General features: G+C 40.7%; 2 protein-coding genes across 3 annotated transcripts in view; one reads left to right on the forward strand and one right to left on the reverse strand.

Annotated features, from left to right (window-relative positions):
- Window positions 1-3,401: 3,401 nt before the first annotated feature.
- On the reverse strand, window positions 3,402-4,328 carry ora6 (olfactory receptor class A related 6). The gene has a single exon (XM_086264136.1). The coding sequence runs from the start codon at window positions 4,326-4,328 to the stop codon at window positions 3,402-3,404; it is 927 nt and encodes a 308-aa protein (XP_086120262.1).
- Window positions 4,329-7,268: 2,940 nt separating this feature from the next.
- LOC147312321 (bromo adjacent homology domain-containing 1 protein) overlaps window positions 7,269-19,132 on the forward strand; it is a 30,994-nt gene continuing 19,130 nt past the window's right edge. The window contains exon 1 of one of the 2 annotated variants that reach the window (XM_086263400.1): window positions 7,269-8,207. The gene's annotated coding sequence lies outside the window, so the exon portion shown is untranslated. Of the gene's footprint in view, window positions 8,208-17,007; window positions 17,224-19,132 lie in introns of those variants that run through there. The other variant, XM_086263401.1, reaches the window with a different exon arrangement.

The following is a 19,132-nucleotide window of genomic DNA, read 5'->3' on the forward strand; positions in this document are numbered from 1 at the left end:
TTGCACATATTGAATTGTAAAAAATAATTAAAAAAAGCTGGAAGAATACCGTTAGACCCTATTGGGTCGCTAATATTTTTAGCAAAACGCTCTTGATCTAAGCATAAAGTAATCTAATTTACAGGCTAGGCCTACGCTACCATACCGGAAGTGTAGTCATAGCTTATCCGGAAACCCCAGTAATAAAAATGTAATAAAAAGCTCCATAATAATAGCGAGATGGCATTCAATGTTTGAATTTTAGCCACGTGAAAATCTCAAAAACCTCCACAGTTCCTCCACTTTATCTTTGGGCAGCTGGGCTATATAGGCTACACTCTAGCCTACTGTGCTCTGCATATGTTGTCTATATGCGCATTTTGTGTAAATTGCACGCCCTAAATTAAGTGCTGTTAAGCCATTTTACCTTAGAAAGACATAGACATGGGAAACCAAAGGCAACCCTTTAGCCCAACAAAATCAACATGAAGACAACTGAATTGGCACACAATGCTTATGTGAGTTGTGTACTTCTGTTTAGTACCAAAAGGGAAAAACAAAAACATATGCAAAGGTGTTTTGATACCTGCCACAGTTTTTGATCAGCAGGAGGTGTGAGAGCCAGTGAATCTAGTGATGTATGTGACTGAATAAATAAATAAAAGTGTTCAGTATATTTCTGCGTTGTTATGCCTTATCGTTGCGGTAATAACACTTGTATAAACATATAATAGATAATAGCACATAACAATGAAGGAAAAAGCCGTTCATTTTTCCTCATTCTGATATTTTTCTAAATTGATATTACATAAGTTTCATTAAACATGAACCATACAAAACTTACCTCTGCTCTACAGATGTTAACACTGCGGATAGCTAAGTATAAAATTAGTACTAAATCACATTTTCAGTCGGGCTCTGCAGGATCTCTGCTTTTCACAACAACCTAATAGCACAACAACACAAAACAAAAGAACGACTCTCATTCAGATCATCGGCCACGCAATCTTGTGATTTAAAACCCCGTGTGGGTTAAAAGAAGAAGAAGAGAAGAATCAACGATTTATGGTATGAGAAGTATTGAGCGAACGGGGCGGTCAAACAAGGAAGTGGGTGAAAAACGGCTCACAGGCGACGACCCATCTTTTGTGTTCCACGTGGAACTCTCGTGGTGATGTTCCGCGTGTCCAGTCAAATCGAAATCACGTGCACTTATTTTGTGTGCGACAAATGGATACTAAAGGTACTTGCAAAAATGAGACTGTATTCACTAATAGTCCACACAGAGACACAACTTAGAGCGAAATCTCCCACGCGAGGTCGTGCACGGACTCGTGAAATGACTTTAACATTGCAAAGTGCTTCGCCACCAACCACAAGTGCCCTGCAATTATACAGTTTATTACACATTAAACGTAAGGCAGGGGGTTGATCAGTGGGGGGAAATCGAATCAAAGGTTCATAATAAGTGCACATGTAGAGATGCCTCCGTGTATCGGGCACGTTTAAAGGGGGCGACATTCATATTTTTATTTTAATTATCGGTTAAGTATTTTCCACATTGTGCATAAAAAATGCCCACGTTGCTCTAATCTCGTAACACCTGAAAAACAAGCATCAAGTGGGTCTTTTTAAAAAAAATAGTAAATCAGCACGCACCGTTTGCCTCCAAATTTCAGTGCAAGTCACTGATGTGTAATCAGCAGTGGCAGCACAGACAATTACCAGAGCACAGATTCGTACGGCTTTTGTCAGTTCTGTCACGACTATCAAAGCCATATTAAAATCACTTTGAAACGGCAAAATATTTACGTCTAAATCAAGATTGCAGACCTGGTGATCCATAGTTTGTCCGGATTACGTTAAAGGTCCAAATGAAGTCAAGGGGTTGAAGTGGGGGGTTGGAAAATGGTCACATATGTTGTATAGTCCTATTCTATAATAATAAAATTAGAGTACAGTATTAGTGTCATTTCACAACTAGGTTAAATTGGTCACTATGAGTAATATGTGACCTATGTACTATGTATAACAACTTTCACTTTCACTGGGAGACTGATTTTTATTTTTTTTAAACTGATATCACAAATCAAGCAATGTCATAGTGTAGTATTTACGGTTTATAAACATGAAATGACAGGTTGGGCTGACTGCAGCTGTTTTTGTGCAAGATGGTGAATTGCACAGAATTGCTTTTTCACTCAACCTATTGTACTGTAAATACAGGCCATGCTGCTTTGAGTACAAGACTAATGGCTATATACAAACACAGCTGCCATGTGCTCAATTGCACTGAAAAATAAGACAGTTTATCAGCTAGCATTTTTCCAAGGAATGATGGTCCTTTTGTACTTTTACCATAAAAAAACATTTGCTGTGAAGACAGTTCAAAGTATGCATCACTGAGAAAGATAAGTACTCTTTTGATCTACATCACACTGAAATGACAAAACATAACAAAGGAATGCTTTCATTTTTATATTAGATGTAAATGCAGACTCTAAGACAATGCTCTATGGATTTAGTGATACAAGTTTCTAAATTATCACCCTCTTCTTCCTGTGAACTTGCAAAGTTTGTTAGCCTAATATTGTCACATTGTCACATTTATAACATTCTTACACTTATAACATTCTTACAGAAAAAGAAGACCTCAATTTCAACAAGTCAGAAACAAGTGTGGTGTAAAGAAAAGCTTTAAAGGTAAATCGTGTAAAATCCCACCACTAGATGTCAGTAGACTGCAGATTGCGGTCAATTGGGTACTGTTTTCTTGCCCCTTCCAATTCAAGTGCATAATCCTAACTATGGTGGCCAAAGTAGGACAAATACTCAAATATACATATATTGTTAGATTCAAACTGTTTATCAGAGGGAAAGTGTGATTTTTAGCACACTCGAGCCTAACATTAGCTGGCACAGTGTTAGCTTTTGTTGTTGTTTAGCTGGCTCGTGTGGATATGGGAGGGTCACATGTCTGATTTGCTGACAATAAGTAATAAGTGACAATATCAGGAATAAATAAGGATTTTCATTTTGTTAGAGCCCTGACTTCAGTTTAGGAGACAAGGCTTCAGGTGAGGAGGAAGGAGGAGGAAAGAGAGAGCAGTGGCGGAAGAGGAGAAAGACATAACGACAAAGAGATGATGAAAAATATATGTACACAAATGTTAAATGTCCATATATAGTTGAATCTATAAACTAAAAGTATCTATGGCATACTATATATTTGGCCAGTCTCTAGCCACATATATAAAACGCACTGCGGTGGAGCACTGATATCCATCATAATTCTAAGTTTATGAGAAGGCTTTAAACTTTTACAAGAAGTAATTACACAGGATCAATGTACTATATTCAAGAGTACAACATTTTTTCTTCTCTTAAATAACTTCAACAAAATCACTTACTGTATCTTTAAATTATCCTTTTTTACAGCTGTGGGGAGGGATCATGTTATGCCCTATCATGTACATGTATGGAGAGATGGATGTATAAGATATTGTGATAAAGAACTGAGCTTCAGACCAGAAAGGGAATTCATATGGGTTAAAAGCCAACTGAAAAATCAGGTAGGTAGTCCAGTCCACCTGGAACAATCCCATGGCTCCCAGTACAGCTATCATACTCCACTGGATCTTTGTATCTTTACTCTCCCTGCTGAACTGACTTGATCCAGTCTCGTTAACCGCTGGTGTCACTGTCTTCCTTTGGCTCAGCAGCACTGTGAGGATGAGGCAGCTGGTGACTGTGACGATAATCAGAGGCAGCAGGTGACACGAGACGATGAACAGGTATTTGTATATGCGGTTGAACACTGGACAATGATTTTGAGTGCAGTGAAAGAAGTCTGGAGGGCACATGCTGCTGTTTCTTGTGACGTTTTCCGCTTTGCTCTCCTGGTCGATGACAAACATCGGAACACTGAGCAGCACGGAGAGCATCACAGAAATGCCGCTCACCGTCCAGGCTGATCTGATATTATCCAGGAAGAGTGGGAAGTTGACCCTCGTGTTTACATCTCTCAGCTTCTGGTAGCGAAAGATACAGATGAGGACAGTGAAGAAGATGCTGTTAATTTCACCAATAACAGTTACGAACTCCAGTAAATAACACGACCAAGTGCCCGTGGCGGTGGAGGGAGTCTGAAGGATGATTATGTCATAGATATTTATGATGACAATCTCCCACAAGTTGGCTGCAGCAAGTCCGAAGAGAAATATCTCAAAAGATTTAATGTGGAAGAAATTAATCTTAATGATGGAAGCGATGAGAATTGTGTTACCCATAAGACCAATGGAAGAAAACACCAGTCTCAAGCCCAGGAGGTTGACAGAAAGCTCAGCCATTGTGGGTAAAAATCAGACTTTCCAGAATGGTTGTAAAAGTGTCTCTGCTTTGCTGCATCACTGACCAAACCCAGGTGTCATTACATTCTCAGAGATGGTATGAATCCAGAAAGGTGATTGGCTGCGCTCATTACACAGTAAGGGGGAAAAAATAAGGTGGGGTCCTGGATAACAATGAAGGCTGGGAGTCATTAAAGTTTTACCTCTGAGCCTTTCAAAGCTTCATCTTGAGACCGCATACTGTGTGCATGTGACGTTTTATTTGTTTCCACTGGCTGACATCATCCACTGCGGATGCAAGAGTTCATTTACAGCTTTTGACAACACGTTTTCCCACTTTCCATTTGTTGTTTTATTCTGTGGTTTAACTGGCGCACTGTACACCAACTTAATCACAACTTAATAAGAGGATTATTTAGAAAATGCTGAAGGATATAACCATTTTATAGGAATAATCTCAGTGGGCTCTTCACTTAAAGAAAACCAGTAGATATAATATCAGACCACAGGTTGAAGTATAAATAGTTTTACTCTGATCGACACAGCAACTGCCTCATAGCTAATAATATGCACCTTACTGATTATATGTCTGGGTGTAACAGTCATCTCACATTTGAGTCTCTAAACACACGTACTTCTGCACACTTCCTGTTTCAGAGTTAAAGAATCGGTGCATGAACACGGTTTGAGAGAAGAACTGCAGATTCTTGCAAATGTGGTCAGTCAGACACAACAATATGATGAATTTTGGATAAATACATGTTTTACCAACTAATTTGTTTCTCATAAGTTAGACACTTGACTTTAAGCTATAATGGAGCAGGGGCTACTGGACCCTGCTGTTTTCACAGGATCGGTTCATGTTCCAGCTTGTCTCCTTTTGTCTTTAGTGCTCTCACTCTCTCTCTAGTTAGTCGTTCTATTTAACCATGCCCTGCATCCTGATTCAGCTTAATTGTGAATCCCACAGTGTGTCTATGTGTGTGTAATTAAGGATAAGCCCTACGCTGGAAGTAAATTGGTAAACTTAAGTGTACCGTAATGAGCTTGGACAGCTTAGGAAGCTGCAGTCTTTTATCACAATCGAGCAATTATCAACTAGAGACCTGATCAAACGGAATTACATGAATCATTTCATCCTAATAAACCAGAAGTTTGACTGCCTTTGAACTTGTTGAATGTAAATTAAAATGCACTTTACTGAATTGTGTATTTTGTTTAAAATGTAAGTGCAATGCAATACCAGTGCCAGTACACATATACTGACATACAATGACAGCAGAAAGCAGGTAAAGCCTTGAGCATTTTTTTTGCATTGATCCCAATGTTACTAAAAAAACTTTTTCTTGAAAACTTGACATTAATATAACAAAAATCTCTTAAGCACATGAACAAAGTTTGTCCTTGTACAACTGTACCCATAGGCAGAACAATTATTTTTGCATAATACCAATACCGGCACACACACACACACACTGACATATAATGAGAGCATACAGTGGGAGCAGTTAACATGTTGACATCGTACCATTTTTCATAATTTCCACTAACAGTACATTTGCTTAGGTAAGTACATTTAAAACAAATTAGAAATGAATCAAAAAAACAAAACATACTATATTGGACTCTGTTTGATTTGCACCATAAAATTTTATTCAAATCTTAATATGCAGTGGCTGTGGCAGTCAAAATGCATTACTTGCCAATCATTTTTTAAGGTGCTGTACAAAACGCAATTGCTCATTGGAGGAATCGCATCTGTTTACCAGTTAGTGAAAATAAAAGATGTGTTTGACACTTGTGGTGAACTCTTAGCTGCCAAAAAACACCCCCCTCCCGCCCCACTTATCTGTGAAGTTAATTAAGGTTTTGGAATAGCTTTATAGAAGAGACAAACATTAAAACGAAGAGGTAAAGCATGGAGTCTTCCATTTTGCGTTTTCACTTGCTTACATAGGTGATATATATATAGGTTTTAACAAAGCAAGATTTGTACACAGTGCCTCGGCAGGCCAAAGGCAAAATTACAGGGGAATAATCAAACAGCCTCTTCTGTTATTTATTAATAAATTTATTTTTTATGCTGCATATGCCCCTTTTCTGTTAATGGAATTAAATTAGCTTCTTTTCATTGGATCCCTGTTAAATCCAAAATGTAATTTCCATAAAAAGTCTTGAATGACCAGGCCCCATCATAACTCAAAGACCTCTACAGTATCATTTTATACTAACAGAGCTATTTTCTCTCAGATTGCAGGCTTTCTTCAGGGTCCTGGAGTAGAATGGGAGATTGGGTAATTGTTGCAAAACATATTTTTTAAATAAATGGTTACTACTGGATTATTATCATGTAGTTCAGTCAGTATGCAACAATAATTTGAAGTTATTTGCCTTTTTTTACTTGTTAAGGAATCAATGCTCTTCTTGTCAAATGTACAGCAAGTACTCCACCTGCCTTCACTCGTTTAACCATCTCCTCATGGGCACCCTCTGGAGTTGTCCTGCGGTGCCCGTGCCACCAGGGAATTGGCAGCAGATCATCTGGGTTCTGTGGGGTGCGTGTGGGCCTGGATAAGGCTTGTTTAAGTGCATGTTCACAATTAGACTGGGATCCTGGGAGTTCAGAGACAAGGTCACTGCCTTGCGCGCTGTTCTATAAACTACTCCTAAACAGTTCTTGTTTTCTGTTGTGTGTGGCACACTGTCCTGCTGAGTGGGGAAGACTGCTGGCTGCAAGTGGGGAGTCCCCATTGCCATGAGGGCTGTGTGCTTGGGTCTGCCCTCCAATAATGTTTATGTGGGAGGAGCATGTTAGTGCAAGACCACATAACAAGAAGAACAGTGCATCAACACTTCACCTGTCCGCGGTTTGAACGCCGTGGCTCACATTAAACATGCCGAGGTTCATCAGGAGTTTCACTTAGACCGAATGTTTGCAACCGTTCACGTGGAGCCAATGCAAGCAACAGGAAGTTTTTTCTTTTGTTTTTTTCGTTTTTACTTCTGTTTTCTGCCCTGAACCCCACTCTGTAGCACAGTGGCTTGTGTGCAGGTGCTTTCATGCACACTGTGACGCCCATCATCGCGTCCAATTAACCCCACAGCGCATCCTTCCAAGAAAGTTAAGGGGCGGATCCAGCGAGACAGCCGCGTGGATACCTCTTTAAAAGGCATGTTGCTATCACATGCTTCGGCACGGAAAGTAGGATGAGGATGTTCTTGTGGTCGTTATGTAAACCATATTTGTCACTTACGATTTAAACGAACGCGGGGAGACTTTTTTTTGTTGCTGAGGATTTCTTCAATTTGCGCGGAGGGAGGGGAGAGGACGGAGAAAGGGGGGTGCAGCCCACCCAGTCTGTCAGCGCTGCAGTCAATCTGTGGTGTGGTGTTGTGTTTTGTGCTGCTAGTTGTTGTTCGGGCTGTGCGCGTTGTTAACGCCAAAGGGACGGACACAGACGACGTGTGTGCGGGCTGTTGAAACGCCAATTCTCGAGGTTTGCTGCCGTGCTGCCGTCGGGAGAGTGAATGGGATAAGAAAAACAGCCAGAGCAAAGCCAGCTAGTCTCTCGGAAAAGAGTGCAGTCTCTTCTTGCGAGAAGAGAGTTGTTTGCCTCGTTCTCCCCTCTTATTTTCTCTCTTCTCGCCGTATTTTTTTTAAGGAGTTCCTTCGAGTGGAGAAACATCGGCGATATTCGTGCTCATTTCCTCCACTTGATCTGCATCGGTTCGCCACTCGGATGAGGCTGACTTGTCTTACCTAGCGATTTGGGGGGGAAAAGAAAAAGAGGAAGAAGAAGTGGTCCTCACACCAGCGAATCTTTTTAAAATTTTGTTTTTTAGACGAGGTAGTCCCTGCTACAGAGGACCTAGGTTACGGTAAGTGACGGCTGCTCCGTACTATCGTTTCTCTTTCTCTGTGTGTGTGTGTGTGTGTGTTTTTATTCAGGCAGAGTAGAGGTTACATGGACAGCTTTGCTCTTTTTGTGAGTCCCCCGTTTTTTAAAGTCATGTCTGGAGGACGTTGCAGAGGTAGATAATGGCCATGATGATGGAGGAGATATTCACAGGGAGTGGTACTCGGTCGGTACTGGCCGTGTATAATGTGTGTTAGCGTAGCCCCCCCCCCCCCCCCCCCCCCCAACTCCCAATTTTCTCCCCCATCAAAAGGTTAACACCGACTGGTAATAGTGCTGTTGTGAACACGTTGAAACAAGGTCAGAGAGAGGGACACGGCGGCCCGCGAGCTCGCTAATATTGTGATCATGTGGAAGGATGCGCAGATGGACACACCTGGCCGTCACTCGGTGTGGCTGCGCGCGCACGACTGCTTGCAAACTTTAAGTCTCGAGGCTTTTTTTTTTTCATCTCGCTCTCTCTTATTGCGACGTGCTCTCGCGTGCGCGTGATTCACGCTGGACCTGTTTTTAACGAGCTTCTCGAAGTAAACAGTTCATCAGCTGCAATCAAAATCAAGAGAAAAATAAAAATAAAATAATAGTAATAATTTCGTTTTTAATGACGAGGGGTCGTAATTGCTCCGACAATTAACCCACATCACAGTTTGCCAGTTAGGGCAATGGGCTCATAATAAATTATGTCACAGACGAAACCCCCCTCCGGAGGCTCATGCTGTCGGTGATTGATCTCCAGCAGTGTTGGGGACCGTTTGGGATAAGAAGAATAAGAAAGAACACTGATTGACTGGGTTTAAGCAAATTCTAGTATTTAACCAAACAATCTAGAAACTGCTTTGTGTAATGATGATGTACTAGAACTCCAAATCCTCCTCAGTATTGATTATACAGCTCACAAGCATATTTGAGTGGTGCCTAACACGTCCTTATTCAGTCACCTGAGCACCAGAACTACATGTAAAAAGACAACTTTATTGCTTTCAAGCTTCCACTTCTATTAAAAACATACAGAAGTGTTTACTGTTTGCAAGTTAATACTGTGGCTGTGTGAGGTGGAGCTACTTTAAAAATTCAGCTTGTGCATTCACCAACCAAGGGCTCCACTGAGATGAATGCAGTTAAACTTATTTAAAAGAAATAAAAAATAAAGCTGTGTAAATGAAATCATCTGAGAAGTTTAAAGGTGAATTGCCTTTTGCTGGAGCTGCTGAGACAAATAAGCAAAATAAGTCACAAAACCAAGTAAATGAGTATATTTTACAAGCTCGTTATGGAGTAAGAGTGTAGCTAAGTTTAGCTGAGGTAATCACTTTTTATCTCTGTTGGTCACTTACTAATCTAAATAATACCACGTCGGCTTGTCAGAGGAAGTGCAGGTTTTATTGAATCAGTCGGTGGAGAAGTTTCTCCACTGCTTGCGCGTTTAGGCTTGGTGTACACCACGAGTGACCTTTAGCCTCTGTGTTTCTTTCCCTTGTTCACACCATCATAAATGCATCCTGTTTTCTGCCGGGTCTAATTTTTTTCAGGTTTGTCTGTGAGCCTGTCCTGCAGTGTGCTGTGCTGCCAGGCCACACTGGTTTATTGTAGTTGATCATTAATCTATTGGAGTTTCCTCAGCACTCATTCTTCAGCCTGCCGGATCACTTTACCACTCTTTCCCTTTGATCCAGCAGACAGTGCCCCACGCTTCACTTAGCAATCATAAATGTCATGAAATTTAATAAGGAAGTCTTTTTAATGACTCGCACCTAGACCTGTCATTAAATAGCCATGCAGGACTAATAACTGAGCCATAAAGGCAATCCGCTGTGAATTAGCAATGGATTTCTGCCAGCATACAAATCTATTGCTTTAATTATCAATAAAATACTCACTGTTGGAATCGTTTTGGAGTAGCACTATATATTATTTTTTGGATAATTAAACCATCTGTGCTTGTTTCTATTGATTTTTATTCCTGCGCTGTGTGTCATCAATCAGTCGTTCTAATCGTTTCAAATACTTTGGGCATTATTTTTATTTTCCTGCGCTGTTCAACAGAGTTGTCTCAAGCCGTTGTTTATTTATTAATTGATTTCAGAAAGACTAAAGATTCTGTCCATGTGTAATGATAATTTATCTAATTACTGCAACTCGTGATACTCTAAAAGCTTCATTGTTTCTAGGCTACCTGTTGATACATTTTATCAGATAAAAAGGCATAAAAATATTAAAGAAATTAAATCAAGCTTGACAAGAATAATATTTTTTTCTTTCTGTTTTTACTGAAACGACCAGACTTTACACGTAGAATAAGAAATGTTCAGACAGCTGTGATGGAGCTCAGGCTCAAAGGCCAGCCGGTGTGTAACAGCTGATTGAACTGTGAAACTGTGACCCCGGTGTGAAGGCTCAGCTGTGTGAGGTGGTGAAAAGAACAGGCTGTGACTTACTGTTAGTTCCTGAGCGATCCCATCTCTGTGATAATTAATAACTGCAGTGAAGTCTCCTCTGTTGAAACTCGCACTCTGTGGATGCACGTACCGACCCTGTTGCTGTGGAGCTGCAGGTATTTAATGAACTCAGAACCCTACAAACACCTGTAAGCAACAACTTCAGGTCCAGTTAAAGGAGCTGAAGTCAAATCTGGATTGGATTAACGGTGTTCCTCAGTAATAACCTCCTATAGACAGGTCTGTGTGTGCATCGTAGCAGCAGAGCAGCCACAAAACATAAGGAAGTTTAAAACTTGTTTCAGCTGCTCCCTTGTTCACAAGAGGTCGAAAAGCAGGTCTGACACAACCCTCCCATGGATTTGCGTGTCCACCTAGTCTCAAATCTGGGATCTTTTGGATGTTAGGCAAGCGTGTTAATCACTACATTCATTTCTGCTGATTTATGTCTATATTTCGAGCCAAAGCATGTATCCTCCATGGCTTATAATAGTGTGATTTGGACATTATCTGCAATAAAACAAGTGACCATTGTGAGTATGGTTACTGATGATCATGTGCCTTTTATGGTGACCCTCGGGCATTTATGATACCCACATAATGTGGTGTGTGTATGTGTGCGCATAGACGTGGCACTGGTTCAACATCAAAAAGCATGAATCCACAAATCTTTACATAGTTCCAGTTAGTTACATTACACTGTGGTAGAAAGTAACTAAATACAGTTTTAAACAATTAAAAAAGGTTTATGTAAAAAGAAAAACAATTTTGTAATCTTAACATTTTTAACACAAAAGCTCGCATCCTGTTAAAGTGTCTGACGACTGATGACTGTGAGTAACAAAAGCCTCTCGGGTGGTTTTATTTAAATGACTGTTTGAGGCCAGAGAAGAAAAACGATCGAACGTTTTAGACGTAAACAAAGGTTATGGGGGGGAAACAAAATCAAATTTGCGTCACAGAACACACACCTTCTCCCATGAATCATGTGATGACTCATCACTCTTTTCACTTATAACCCTTTCAAAGGAGGATATTCTGTAAAAATAAATAAATAATACTAATAATAATAAAAATACCTGCCTGTGTATACAACTGCAAAACAGTAGCTCCACCTTGACCGGCTATAACAGGAAAAACTAGAACTGTGATAATAGCCACAGGGACCGAGTACTTTTACTTTGCATGTACTACTTATGTGCCTTTTACTTTTTATATAGAGGACCTCAGCTTTTTATGTCATTTGTTTACAATATCCAGTTCTTACTTGCACTGATGTGTGATTGGACTCGACTAGGGAAGTGTAAACTGTGATACTGCAAAAACAGAGGGCTCAAACAGTCTCTGAAAAATCCCTCTGTGTATCTTTTTTCTTTTGTTTTGTTTTTTTGGTCCTGACCTTTGTTAATGGCTGTAAATTGAATTTCATTTGAGTGTGACAGTCAAATACTTTGTGTGCCCATATGTGTTTACACTGGCTGCCGTCTGAGTAGTTATACACAGGAGCGCCTTCCAATGACAAGCCAGATTACTGTCACGGTTGCTCGGTTTCATTGGGAGAGGCTTGTTTATGCTCATTTGCTGTCGTTGTCCTGAAGGAACCCTTTTACCTATATGCTGTGTTAGATTAATCGCATCTGCTGGACTCTTTTCTGCCCCATTAATGCCCATTATTGCAAGTGTTAATATGCGTGGCGCCACCCTTTTACGGTTAGTGCTTAATTTAATAATTAACCCATGTTGGCGTTTTTACGACAGAAGCCCTGCCCTAATCGTTGAATTCATTTTCAGTGCCCCGCCACTCTCTGTGTCCAGTCATTCTGACACTTTTATGCCTGCCATCTGTATGAAATTTTAATGACCCAACAAGTTGAATTGTGTATGTGTGTGTTTATCATTAGGCTTAAAATGTTTCTTTTTTTTTTAGGACGGGATCAGGTGACCCTGAACCCTCCCTCGGTTATAGGGAGTAGTCCTAGGCTGCTGGGGCCTTCCCAGTGTTTTTTATTTATTTATTTATTTTTATGTTTGGTGTTTATACACCAGCCTGCATTTAATCGTTAGGTATTACTAATATCTGTGTCTTTTGTCCTGTCTCCCATCCCTCACCCCCAAACTGGCAACACTGCCCCTCACTGTGCCTGGTTTTCCTGGAAGTTTCTTTCTGTTTAAAGGGAGTTTTTCCTTCCCACTGTCACCAAGTGCTTGCTCATAGAGGGCTGTCTGATTGTTGGGGTTTTCGCTGTATCATTGTGTGTTCTTACGATATAAAACACCTTGAGGGGACTGCTGTTGTGATTTGGCGCTACATAAAACAAATTGAATTGAATTGTGTGCAGGCCTTTGGAGTAGCTAACACTTAGATCCACATTGGACCGTAAGGACTGGGGTTTGTTTCCTCCTGCGTCTGACCAGCTTTGCTTTTCTTCATGAGAAAAAAACAAAACAAAAAAACCAACAGAACAAAAATCACCACCCACTGTTCTTACAGTCAGAGTAAAAAGATGAAGTAGTTTGCTGGGTTGGCTCAATAATTGGCCTCCATCTCTGTACTTGAGGCTCACCAATACAATGAAAAGAACCGCAGTGAAACGGACTCAAACGAGCTCTTTTGATTCTGTTTACTGAACCACCGAGGACCGACTAAATCTGCTTTCTGCACTCGGCTGTAAGGGTAACTGACGTTGAACCAGTGTGCATAATAAAACATTAAGTCTGATGGTTTTAAACTAAAATTTTTATTTTTTTCGCCAAGTGTTTTGACAAAAGGATGTGTCTGTTTACAGTTTCAGGTACATTTGTAATAGCTGCCGGTAGTGCAGCTTGCTATGTCTTCATAAGCCACTCTGACTGGTAGATATTATATGTTCAAAGGAACGAGAGAGCGAGCAAACCAAAACTGTAACTTTGAAGTGACACTCTTCACAAATTCTGCCTTTTCAGCTTCTTCATCTTTGAACTCTACTTGATTTGAGCCTTAAAATCTAAGACAATTTTAACATTTGATCTGGAGAAGTGCTGTCGCCATGGTAAAAGCAGCATCCGATCGTTATTTGGTCCATTTGTTCATCATTGTTAATAAATAGTCCTAAATGGCTTTTTTGGCTATATTGTGTCCATCTATTAATTTTCTTAACTGCATACTCAAATTGGGGTCACATATTTGGAGTGAGCTTTTCTTTTTGAAGTAATAATGGGTGCAAGGATCAGTGTGTGCAGCTGTCTGCCTCTATGAGATCCGTGATTCAATTGGGTGCCTGATTTAAAAAGTTTTTCAACTTGGTTAATTCATAATGTAAGACGTATCTGGCCACCTGTTGGATGTCCAGTACTGACTTTTCTTTTTAGCTCTGCTCTGCTCTCCCACAGTCCCTTAAAGACATGTCCAGCTAATATTATCAATTGCTCTAGCTAGTGGTTAAATCCTTCATGGTGCGTTCTCATTTGCTGCTCTGGAGGATGCATTTGATTCATTGCTATAAAAATGGTGAAATTAAATGGCACCCAACTAGAACACATACCTGCACGCTGTTCTTGCAGAATGCCGGCCTTGGGTATTGAATCCTTCCGCTGCTTCCAATTCCTGTGGATATGATTATGCAGTAAAGGAGCTGCAGGTTTCTCTTGGCATTTTCCTGCTTTATTGTTTGCTGAAAAAACCACCCAGTTAGAATTTAGTTGATTTTTAGTAAACCTAAGGTGACCACAGCTTCCATTTTCCAAAAGGAGACCAATAACTAACCTTTTCTGCTTCTTTGTGTTTACTTTCTTTAATCGATTTACCCCTGTAAAGCACTTAGTGACTGTTTCTTGACTCTAAAAGTGCTTTAAAAATAACTCAAAGTTACTTTACTCACTTTTAAACAGAAAGTGTTTGAATATAGTCTCCAGTGGATGATCGTGCTGTTTTTTCCCTCCGGTGAACCAATCAATACCAACCTTCTTAGGTTTTACTTCTGTGTCCGAGCGGTATTTCCAAATCAAATCTTCACTCTCCACAAGTGGCTTTTAGAAAATGCAAATTGTCTTCCTGACAAATGATACCTGATTAGTTTTTTAAAGAACAATGCATCTGATTGGATAAGCCTCTCTTGAAAAGTTGAGGTATTGATTATCTGATGTTGCGCAATGTGACGCCCACTTGACTCGACTTTTCTACAGCAATGGAAAGACTGGCCTGTGACAGGCTTCCTGTAGAGGGTTTCAATTGATGTAATAACTTTGTATTCAGCTCTTGGTGTGTGTGTGTGTGTGTGTGTGTGTGTGTGTGTGTGTGTGTGTGTGTGTGTGTGTGTGTGTGTGTGTGTGTGTGTGTGTGTGAGATTCAGCCTCTTTCAGCCTTTCATTACCATTTCTTGCCATTAAATAAGTATGTTGTTTGTAATAAGTAGCAAAGCAGGTGCTCTTATTTCAGGTTCTGATTCTTTCAGATTGCATAACCAAAAATAAAAAAAATAATTCAACAGTTTTTTAAGCTTTCTGGAGCCTCAGTGGAAGGAGAAAAACACACCAGCAGACACTCTGTACAGACAGATAAAATAACAATAGATGAACTATGTTTTTAAGCAGTCAAACACTCGTTAAATTAATAGAAAAATGAAGAGTCTGCTTTTTTAATAAAAGTGTGTCGTGATAATTGAAATATCTGAAAGGGGCTAGGGAGCAGCAGATATAATTTTTGAGGCTGTGATGAAAGGAAAAATAATTTAAAAACATTTTAATTGTGTAGTTTAATTCCCAGCTATAGTTTAATTATTTAAATTTACACATAAAGTATAAGCTCATCAGCAGACAAGCTTACTTTAAATGTAGCAACTAATTAATTAATTAATTATTATTATTATTAATTTTTTTAAATAAGTATTTACACTACTAGAGATTAGCTTTATGTGAAAACCTGCTGCTGCACTTTTTAAAAATGCACTAGCTCACGTGTTCATGTGATGACCTTGGTTTGATCTAACAGTTTAGCTTACACTGGTAACACATATACATATCAGTCAGTTCAAATATAAATGTCTCAGTTTTGAATGCAGGAGTCTAGTGAGATAGATTTTAGAGTATTCCAGTAATTTGTCTGCAAATGACAGTATATGTGCTTATAGTTGGATCCGTAACTGTGCATGGTGGAGTTTGCTTAAATTTTCCTAGAAGTGAAGAAACATGTGGGTGGAACATTTAGCACTGTTTGAGCTTCGGACCTCCCGTTTGGAGCATGCCTGATTTTCCCCCTGCAGTTTTAAAGACATACACATCAGGGTGAGTGTAAAGAGGCTATATCGGTGCACCAGATGCAGACTGATCAGGTGTTGTACTTTTATATTATTTAACCCTTGTGCCACCATTTCAACTGCTGAGTTTCACAAAGGACTGCAGAAGAGATGTGTTTGCTCTATGGATGCTTACTAAAAAAACAAATTTGATAACCAGGGAGAAAAGTAGCTGAAAAAGGTGGAAAAACAGATAAAAAAAAACAAACATCCTCAATCACCCAGATTTGTGTTGTTAGGATTCAGGTGTGTGTTTGGTGCCTTGGTTGTTTGTTTCTCTGTTTTTGCCCTTTCCCCCATGACAGCAGGGACAGAGATGGGGCAAAAAAGCAGAGAGGGTACCCCTTACTTTTTGAAGTTTTCAAACTTATGGAGAAGGTAGATGGGTGTTACCCACTGCAGTCTAATTGGCTTCTCTGGTCTCAGCTCTTTATGGACAATTAAATGAAAAATGAAGGTCCTGCATGAGCTTGATTTAAAGATGTATTTTTGTGTAGACAAAGTGGAGTTTAACTTTGAACCTTATAAGCCTGCATGTTAATAAAAACTGCTTTAATACAAAAAAGTCGGGAATTAAAGTGAGCTTTAGACGGGTTTAATCCCCTTTACATCTCCATAACTTAAAGAACCTCAGTTAAACCTCATATCTCACATCCACCACACGGAACACTGTTGACTCATGGCCACGTCCTTGTTCAATCTTAATGAGAAATGTCTCTGGACGTATTTTAACAGTCTGGCGTGTTTTGGTCACGATAAGATGACAGGGGTGAGGCTCCGCGCGGTGGTATAGTGGGGAGGAAGGAGGGGGGCGGCAGTAGCCTAACGTCCATCGCTTTTCATTGTGTGTTTTATGTAATGGACCCAAGTTACCTCGCGTACTGCAGTTATTTAGTTTTCTGCATGTTTGTCCGACATGGGAGAAGAAGGGGGGGGGGGGGGGTGGCGGCGAGCGAGGCTGGTCCGTATGGGAACTGGTTCAGATTAACTTTCTGCCAATCGGTGGAAACCCAACCAGGAAGAGCACGCACACATCTCACAGGCAGCGCCACTGAACGTCCCCTCTCTCTTCTCTTCGCTTCACTCCTACCCAGCTCTCCCAGTTACGGAGCTCTGCCATCGCACCAGTCCGGCTCCGTCTCTCCTCCCCTCCCCAGCCCTCCCACACCCCCACCCGCTCGCTCTTCCCCGACTATCCGTCCGTTTGTCCGTCCTTCCCCGCAGATTTGTTCGACGGTTCCCGGCTCTGCTGGAGGAAGCGTGGCGGCGAGCCGTAAGTTACCACCTCGATCTTTTTTTTAAACACACATGTATTTTTTGGGGAGGGGGTGCTATCTGGCTGTGAATGTTTGAAGTTGTGTTCCGACTGCCCAGCCGTCCAGAGAAGGAGCGCAGAAGCCTTTTTTTTTATTATTATTTTTTCGCTTCGTGCACCAGAAGCGACACACGGGGCTGCTGCTACGTGCCATAACCTCACAGCTCTCAGCTAGGACTGGGATCGGGAACAGCCACCGCGTCGCTGATCGGGAATCCGGTCAGAAAATGTGATCAGGAGGGGTGACTGCCCTTTATTTTTGCTTGGTGTGTGTGTTTGTGTGTTCTGGTAGCAACCCCCCCTCCACTCCCCTCCCTTCCTCAACCCGTATTTAGAGCCTGGCTGGCTACTTCAGATGGGCAGCTACGTCAGGCTGTACTGTATCCCATCATACTGTATTCCACGGCCACTGTATATAAATTTATATATATATATATATATTAACGCACTTATTACAAATCTATCCAGGCATGCATATCTAGCAATCCGCCCTCGACATCCCTGCCAATGGTGTTAAAGCTCCGACTGTCTCGGAAGAAAGCCAAAACAGTAACGCAATGTTTCAGATTCTCTCAGGCTTTTATCTCTTCTTGAAACAACAACCCCCAACCTCCCCCCTAAAAAAACCCCCATCATGTCAGCGCCTCGTGTTGAACCTGCCCGTCACCACCGGCCCCGACACGGAAAATGTAAAATAAGAAGCTCTCAGTCTGATCCCAGCAGCCACCTTACCCAGCTGGTTATTTATTTTTGATGGATGCTCTGTGGGGTTTTGTGGCTCTGCCTAAAAGTTCAAGGCAAGAGCATTTTTTTAAATAAAAGAGAGAGGTGTAATTACAGGTTTTGATGCAGGCTGATGAGCCCTTTATGAACGTGCCCAGCACAACTGTGGTAACCAAGTGATCTGCAAGGTGTGTCCTATCTGGTGTTGCCTTATTGGGCGGCTGTAATGCGATGTTTCTTTGACCGTTTTAGTGTCCTTGTTTTGACTTGAGCTTTGAGTTGCTCATCCAAAACGAGGTGATTTCTTTCCCCTGAATTTGAAGAGGCGAGAATTTTGAAGTATTTCATTGCAAAGGTGGAAAAAAGGGGGACTGTCGGAAATGTTTGGAGCGTGAATTTTAAGAGGAGTGTAATTTTTTTTAAAATTTAATTTATCCAAGAGTTAGTTTCAGGGGAAGAAGGGAAGAGTGCTTGAACTTTTCTCCTTTCCAGAATCCGGTTCTTTCATTTATTGTGCTGCAAAAATATTATTGTGCTAAAGTTAATCACTAACTGGTCTTAAAAGCTTGATTATTTAGCTTTCTTTTTTTTTTATTTAGTGCTGTATTTCCTCTGTTATGTTTGTGGTGTGTTTTTTCCAGCAGAAATTTCAGGGCATTCCCCAAAGAAGGTTTTGCTACAGCTAAGGGTGGGAAAAAAATTCTAGAACTGAAATAAAATGACTTTTTTAACAGTTTTAACAATGGGCAGATTTTCAAGTGGCTGGAAATAGATTTGTGTAACACAGCGTGAACTGCCTTTAGTGCAAAAGGGTCAGTCACACTTTTTCTGGGCCAGAAAAAACAAAGATTTTTCAAGATATTGCAGGATAGTTAAATAGATGGTCACTCAAGGTTTCATTAGTTTTTTTGTTTTTGCTTTTGCCAAGGTAACGGATACAATTTCCTCCACACACACCAATAATAAGCCAAACTGAGCTCAGCTGAATATTATTTTTATGCCTTTGCAAGCTTTTTGGTGTGGACCTCCACAACAGTCCCAGTTTGTTATGTGGCCCCTTGGGGAAAATTAATTGCCCACCCCTGTCTCAGGCCCTTAGGGATAAAAAAGTGATGCTTTGGCTAGCTTTCATAGCGCATGACAG

Source organism: Aulonocara sp. 'chitande type north' Nkhata Bay, linkage group LG15 (genome assembly GCF_057382095.1).
Source record: "Aulonocara sp. 'chitande type north' Nkhata Bay isolate Kocher_YH1m ecotype deep benthic linkage group LG15, A_spYH_male_GT1.1, whole genome shotgun sequence".
NCBI classification, from domain to species: domain Eukaryota; kingdom Metazoa; phylum Chordata; class Actinopteri; order Cichliformes; family Cichlidae; genus Aulonocara; species Aulonocara sp. 'chitande type north' Nkhata Bay.

Coding starts and splice junctions, on each gene's coding strand:
- ora6 (XM_086264136.1), bottom strand. CDS start 4,328: ATGGCTGAGCTTTCTGTCAACCTCCTGGGCTTGAGACTGGTGTTTTCT.